This window comes from Phoca vitulina, unplaced genomic scaffold, assembly GCF_004348235.1.
Source record: "Phoca vitulina isolate PV1807 unplaced genomic scaffold, GSC_HSeal_1.0 scaffold115, whole genome shotgun sequence".
NCBI lineage: Eukaryota > Metazoa > Chordata > Mammalia > Carnivora > Phocidae > Phoca > Phoca vitulina.
Genome location: NW_022589818.1, coordinates 330,236 through 336,335, shown reverse-complemented (window position 1 = coordinate 336,335; position 6,100 = coordinate 330,236). Strand labels below are relative to the sequence as shown.

General features: G+C 63.5%; 1 protein-coding gene across 1 annotated transcript; it reads right to left on the bottom strand.

Moving 5' to 3' along the window:
• Nucleotides 1-306: 306 nt before the first annotated feature.
• Nucleotides 307-4,741, bottom strand: CRABP2 (cellular retinoic acid binding protein 2). Its single transcript, XM_032398361.1, has 4 exons — nucleotides 4,454-4,741; nucleotides 1,335-1,513; nucleotides 1,081-1,197; nucleotides 307-683 (listed from the first exon to the last, which is right to left on the bottom strand). Exons 1-4 carry the CDS (start codon nucleotides 4,521-4,523, stop codon nucleotides 633-635), a joined length of 417 nt encoding a protein of 138 aa, XP_032254252.1. The 5' UTR covers nucleotides 4,524-4,741; the 3' UTR covers nucleotides 307-632.
• Between the last annotated feature and the right edge of the window lie 1,359 nt (nucleotides 4,742-6,100).

The following is a 6,100-nucleotide window of genomic DNA, read 5'->3' as shown; positions in this document are numbered from 1 at the left end:
GAACATTGGAGGAACGTGTGGGAGAAGGTGGGAGTCAGCTCCTCGGAGCCTGGCCCCCCTGTTGAGAAGTCCAGGACTAGCCTTGGGAGCCAGGGCAGTGCAGGAGGCTGCAGGGGTGGGCAGGGGGTGAGGGGAAGGCCCCCTCCGCCGCGGCCCACCTGTCCTGCTGTGGACACCATGCTTCCCACACCGTGCTTCAGACGCAAAGTGGAACTCAGGCGACTCATCTGTCCCCTTCCCAAGGAGCCAGAGACAAGTTGTATTTTTTTAAACATTTTAATAAAATTAACCAATAAATATTCTACACTGTGTCGGCTACAGGGACAAAGAGCGGAAGCCAGAGGGCCGTCTTTCCCACTTGGGCCCTCAGGTCCCCTCCCAGAAAGAGAGGCTGTGCTCTGGGCTGGTTCGGGACTGCTGGCTGGGGAGGGGGAGTGATTCTGGAAAGGGTGATCTGGGCTCTTGCCATCCAACCCTGAGCTCGGCTGGAGGCATCCCAGCATCCCCAGAAGTGAGGGGTGGTGAGGGGAGTGAGGGGAGAGCTAGCCTAGAAGGAAGGAGGGAGGGGCAGTGAGGCAGGGAGCGTGGAAGGGTGGGCTGGGGGCTCTGGCAGCTCTTGGACCCACAGCTGCTCACTCTCGGACATAGACCCTGGTGCACACGATATCATCCGCCGTCATGGTCTGGAAGGACACAAGTCAGAAGTCATCGTTAACCTGGAAGGTTCGTGGTCCCTGTGGCTTCGGGGACCAAACCTACTAGATTCAGGACCAACAGGCAGGAGCTGGTCCCCACATGCCCTGGTGTCACAGGAGGGAGGATGGTGATAGAGCTCCAGGGCTCTGTCCTCCACCCTCCTCCCCAGGCCAGGAGGGTCGTCGCCCAGAGGAATGCTGGGCCTCTCGGTGTGCATCCGCTGTACGCGGAGGACCATGTCCTGGTCACAGAGCGGCACTGTCCGACCCAGCAGCCCCCTCGGGAGGCGGGGGACCAGTACAGTTGATCTTGAACCTCCTGCGCCCTGGAGTGTCCCAGAAAACCCCCGAAGGCGGCGCTGGACTGGTAGGAGGCAGGCCTTACCAGGACCAGCTCCCCGTCAGTGGTCAGCTCCCTGGTCCAGGAGGTCTTGGGGCCCTCTCCCTTCAGAAGCCTCTGCTCGCAGACCATTTTGTTCTCGCTCTCCCAGTTCACCAGGCTCTGCAAGAGAGAGGCCACGTGAGCGGGGCCCGCAGCAGCGAGAGAGAGGGACTTTCTCCACTGGGAGTGGAGCAGAGAATCCAGGAAAAGACTGGAAAATGGCCAGGCAATGGATGCCATGACCCCGAGGGACTCACCTTACAGGGCCTCCCGTCCACAGTCTGCTCCTCAAACTCTTCTCCGATCTTGAAGTTAATCTCCGTGGTGCGCACCGTGGTGGAGGTTTTGATGTAGAAAGTATCTCCCTCCTGTTTGATCTCCACGGCCGGCTTGGATGCTGCAGCCACGGCAATCTTCCTCAGCATCACATTCACCCCTGCAGGGAGAGGAGGGAGGCTCACCTTCAAGGGTGCTCCGGGCCCCTGCCTCACCCCTCCCCAGGGCCCAGCTTGGGCAGAGCGGCAGCACCCCGTGGGGTCCCACCTTGCTGACCAGTAGGCCCGGACCCCAGTGTTCTCGGGGGCAGCCTCTCCCCACTCCCCTCACCCAGCAGCCATCCTCACCTTGGCCCGGTTCACCTCACTTGTGGCCCTTTATCCACCCTGCTTGCAACCCTCTGCGGGGGGTGGACCCATCAGAGTCACTGTGTCTTCACCCCGGGCCAAGAGCAGGCCAGACCCTCCCCGGCCAGGCCTCACCACTCCTGTCCCGGAAGTTAGGGCTCGTCTCCTTTCTGCCTTATGCACCTCCCCTGTCTGGTGCTAGCTCAACCTTCCTTTACCCCATCGCTGTCCCTCTCCTCAGTGAGGAGCAGGGACTCTCAGCAGGTGATGAGCTGGGGCGCTGTTCCCCTCTACAGAATGGCCCCAGCCTGGGGAAGCCAGAGGCTCTGCAGGAAGATCCACTGGACCCTGACATCCACCTGGCTTAGCCTCCCTTGCAGGCCAGGTGACCCTGGGCAAATGGGTGGCGCGTGTGGGACCCAGAAACACAGCGCTAGGCACACCTCTTCTTATAGCTGCTATTATTTTTACTGGGAAAAGGAAACCAAAGAAAAAGCCAGAGCTGAGGCTCAAAGTTCCCCCCATCAGACCCTTGCTTGCCTGGCCTCCTGGCGGGCTCCCATGCCCTTCTCCCCTCAAGGGACAGACAGGGACCCCGTTCCCTCCCCCCCAGTATGTTCCCTACTCTAGGATCACCCTGAACTCAGGTGGTCAGGTCTTGTTCAGGCTCTGTGGATTCAGAGTCCCTGGGCCTGTCCCCCACATCCTTCCCCAAACTGGGCCCCTCTTCTTTGCTTCCCAGTCATGAGGAAGGGTGGAGAAGCCAGGAGAGCAAGAAGACAAGCAGGCAGGAAGGTCTTTCTGGCCGGGGCCAGGTCTAAGCATCATCAGCCCACTTCACCTGCCTGGTGCACCCCCCCTCCCGCAGCTGGAGCAGAGACCTTCAGGGAAGCAATGGGTGGGGATGAGGGGGCCAAGCAGGGCTGGGTCAGGCAAGAGGACTCCCTGGGTTCCTAGAGAAACAAATCCTCTTTTCCCTTGGCACTGAAACAGACCCACTCTGTTCCAGAAAGAAGAGAGCGGGAGAGCAGGAGGATGCCCCCAGCAGCCCCAGGAACCCCCTTCTGGGCTGTTGATCTCCTGGGTCCAGGGAGGGGTTCTCAGATCCAGTGGCCTTGGCAGGGCAGACACACCCACCCCATCTTCCCCTGGAAGCCCAGCTGGCCTACCTTTTCCATCTTTCCTGTTACAGGAGCAGAACCTGCTCATGCTCCCTGCCTACTGCAGTGGGTGGGACAGGTTTTTCCCAAACACCTGAGCTTTCCTCACCAGGAGAGGGATACTTGACTTGGGCAGAGGGGGCGAGGAGGGGCCGAGGTTCCTGCAGGGGCAGGGCTGGGTTCCAAGGAGATGCCACTCCAGCCAGGGCTGTTTGTCTAATGGGTCTGTTTTCAATCTGCCCCCAGCAGGGCCTGAGGAGGGCACGTGGCTCGGAGAGACCCCGCAGGGAGGACAAACAGACCAAAGACAGACAGACAACAGGACTGGGCTTTGGCTCTTATTCTCCAGCTGGGCCTGTGGGTGTGCCGGGCCACCTCCTGCTTCATCCGCTGGGGAGAGGGGCCAGAATCCAGAGGTGGGGAGGGAATGGCATCTAGGCTTTCTGAAGGGAAAATGTTTTGGCGTTTAAGCGCAGCAAGTGGAGAGCGGGAAAGACAGGGCTTGAGGAAGTCTCGTGGTTAGACGAAAGAACTAATGGCAAGGAATATGGAAACAGCATTCCAGACCCTTCCCAGGTCCAGACTCAATCCTACACCCCACCCTGCACAAGGTGTGCCCCCCGCCTCCTCCCACTCAAGGGGGGGTCACCGTGTTCAGTCCAGAAATCCAGGGCTGCAGGGCTCCTGGGCGGGGGGGGCTTCCCCATTGCTGAGGTCCTTAACTCACCCCCCTCTCTTCCCAGAGCCCCTCCTGGCGATCCCACTCTCTACCCCTCCCCACACACCAGAGGGCACACAGAGTTGGGAAAGGCAGTCAGAGGAGGTTTAACTTTCCCCCACCTTTAACCAACACACCCAGCTGGGCTGCAGCAGGTCTGGGGTGGGGGAGGGAGACAAGAACTGGGATTTTCGGAAATGGGGGGTTGGGGTTTCACACGAAACCATTTGTTGAAATCTAAGAAAGTGATAATTATCCAGAGCGACCGAGGACTTTGGAGCTGCCCGCTGTAGGAAAATATCTGTGTCACAGACGGAGGGTGGGGGCACAGCGTGGAAAGTGCTGAACGGGGAGGGAAGGGGCAACCGTGAGAGCTGGGCTGGCGGATCACCTGGAGGGTGGAGCCCGGCGCAGAGGGATAAGGAACCTGCCCCGGAGCTGGGCTACTGGTTGTGGGGTGGGGGCAAAGAGGGTGGAACGGCTCCGAGGGGCTGGCTGAGTAAGGACCCAGGCCCCCAGCCTGGGTGCGGGGTTTGCAGCTTCTGAACTGCCCAGAGCTCCCGGCCCCACCCCCAGGGATACCGACCTCGTGCTTCTGGTTTCTACTTGGTTCACAGGCTGGTCACTGCAGGAACTAGCATGGGGGCGGGGGCGAGGGGACGCCCCGCGGGAGAAAGGATCTAAATGTCCGAGCCCCGAGCCCCCCATGCAAGCGTTCGGCCCCTTTTCTTGGGGACGCAGACACCCAACCTCCCGCGCCTTGACCCCCGCCCTGCTTTCTTTCTCGTGCGGGAGGCCCCCCCCCGAGCCCCCCCCCCCCCCCCCCGCCCCCCGGCCCCGCCCTTGGCTCCCCGGGAGCTCTAAAATCTCCTTACCCAGCACTTTGAGCAAATCCTCGAAGTTTTCCGATCGGATGATCTTCCAGTTGCCGGAGAAGTTGGGCATGATGGAGGCGCGAGTGGCGATCCCCTTAGATGCTTTGGGTGGAGCACTGGACGCTGAGTCTTTTAGTCACAAGAGATGTCGCGGTCGCCTTCGCCTGGTCGTGAGACTCAGGACAGGACACGTCCCAGGACAACCCCAGAGTTGGCTTGGGCTCCCGCGCGGGCAGCTTTTATACCCTGAGCGGGGCCCGCCCCTGCCCGAGAGAAAGAGAGGCAGAGAGAGAGAGAGAGAGAAAGAGAGAGAGAGATGGCCCCGCCTCCCGCCCCGCCCCCACCCCACCTGGGGGGCCCTCAGGCCCCGCTCCCCGCCTCTGGATCTGGCCCCCCGTGGGCGGGTCCGGGGCTAGCGGGGGGCCGAGGCAGCTGGCTCCCGCGAGAGGGGTGGCTGGGGAGGCGACACGGGCAGAGCGCTCTGATTGGGCTCTCCGCCGAGAGGAGGGGGCGCCGGGCCCGGGGCGCAGATACTCAGGTCTCACGTCCCCAGGGTCACGGCTGGCTTGGTCCGCCCCCCTCCCCAACCTGACTCGGTGCGTTCGACTCCTTGGCGCCGGACACCCGGCGACACTACCAGCGGGCGAACCCCGCTCCGAGCCGGCGCTAGGGAAGAGGCGGGCGGCCGGGCTCGGCTCCACCGAAGCCTGAACTGGGTCCAGCGTGACCGCCCCGAGCTCAGAGAGCGGCCGGGGAGGCCAGGGGTGGCTGGGCCAGGCACCCAAGTGGGGCAACGGCGCCCCCTGCTGGAGAGGCTCGAGGGGGTGGGAGGGAGCGGCCCCCCTACCCGCGCAGGCCTCCCCGGGGTTCAGGGCTGCCGCAGTGCCGGGGGACTCAGGACGTTGGCGCGGAGAGACTCCTTCCTCTTAATGAGCTGGGCGGGCATCGAAGGGTTAAGCAGGAGCCCCGGGCGCGAGGCTGGGGCGGGGGGCAGAGGTCACTGCCAATCACTTGACACGAGCTCTTTATTAAGGCGCTTTCTCCGTCGCTTGGCTCCCCGAACCCCCAGGGGATCGCAGCAGGCGGCAGGGAGGGGAGGCGGGGACGGAGGCGTGGAGCCCCGGCGCGCCGCGCTGCCACCCAGGTTGGAGGGAGACTGGGTGCCCCGGGAAGGGGTGGAGCGGGGTCTCGGGTGTCACAATCCCGCGCCGTCCAACGGGCAGAAGGAGCGGCCGCCCCTCCGCCAGCTGCTTCGAAGCGGGAGATCAAAGGAGGGGGCAGGGCCCAGGTCCCCGCCGAGACCCCTGTGGGGAGGGCTGGGAGCCCGAAACAGAAGGAGGTCAAGCGGGGAGCCCCGGAGACTGGCCGGGAGATCCGAGGCCAACGGGCAGGCGGCGCTCAGGGTTGCTGCGGCCCAGCGGCCCTCGGCTAAGGCGTGCACGTGGCCCCGCTGCCCGCACCGCCCCCCCCCGCCCCCCGGCCCCGCCCCCCGCCCAGGACTGCGCTCCCAGCTCCTGGCGAGGCGGGCAGGAAAAACGCCACATCTGGTCCTGGCGCCGGCCCCTCCCCGCCAGCGTGGCCACGGGAGGAGCAGAGGACAGGCTCATTGAGGTCCTGAACCCTTTTCGTTAGAGCCCTGGAACGGTC

Excerpts from the sequence above, each read along its gene's own strand:
- CRABP2 (XM_032398361.1), bottom strand. The coding sequence starts at position 4,523 with ATGCCCAACTTCTCCGGCAACTGGAAGATCATCCGATCGGAAAACTTC. Across the intron at positions 1,514-4,453 it reads GGATTTGCTCAAAGTGCTGG|GGGTGAATGTGATGCTGAGG; the intron begins GTAAGGAGATTT and ends CTCTCCCTGCAG. Across the intron at positions 1,198-1,334 it reads TGGACGGGAGGCCCTGTAAG|AGCCTGGTGAACTGGGAGAG; the intron begins GTGAGTCCCTCG and ends TCTCTCTTGCAG.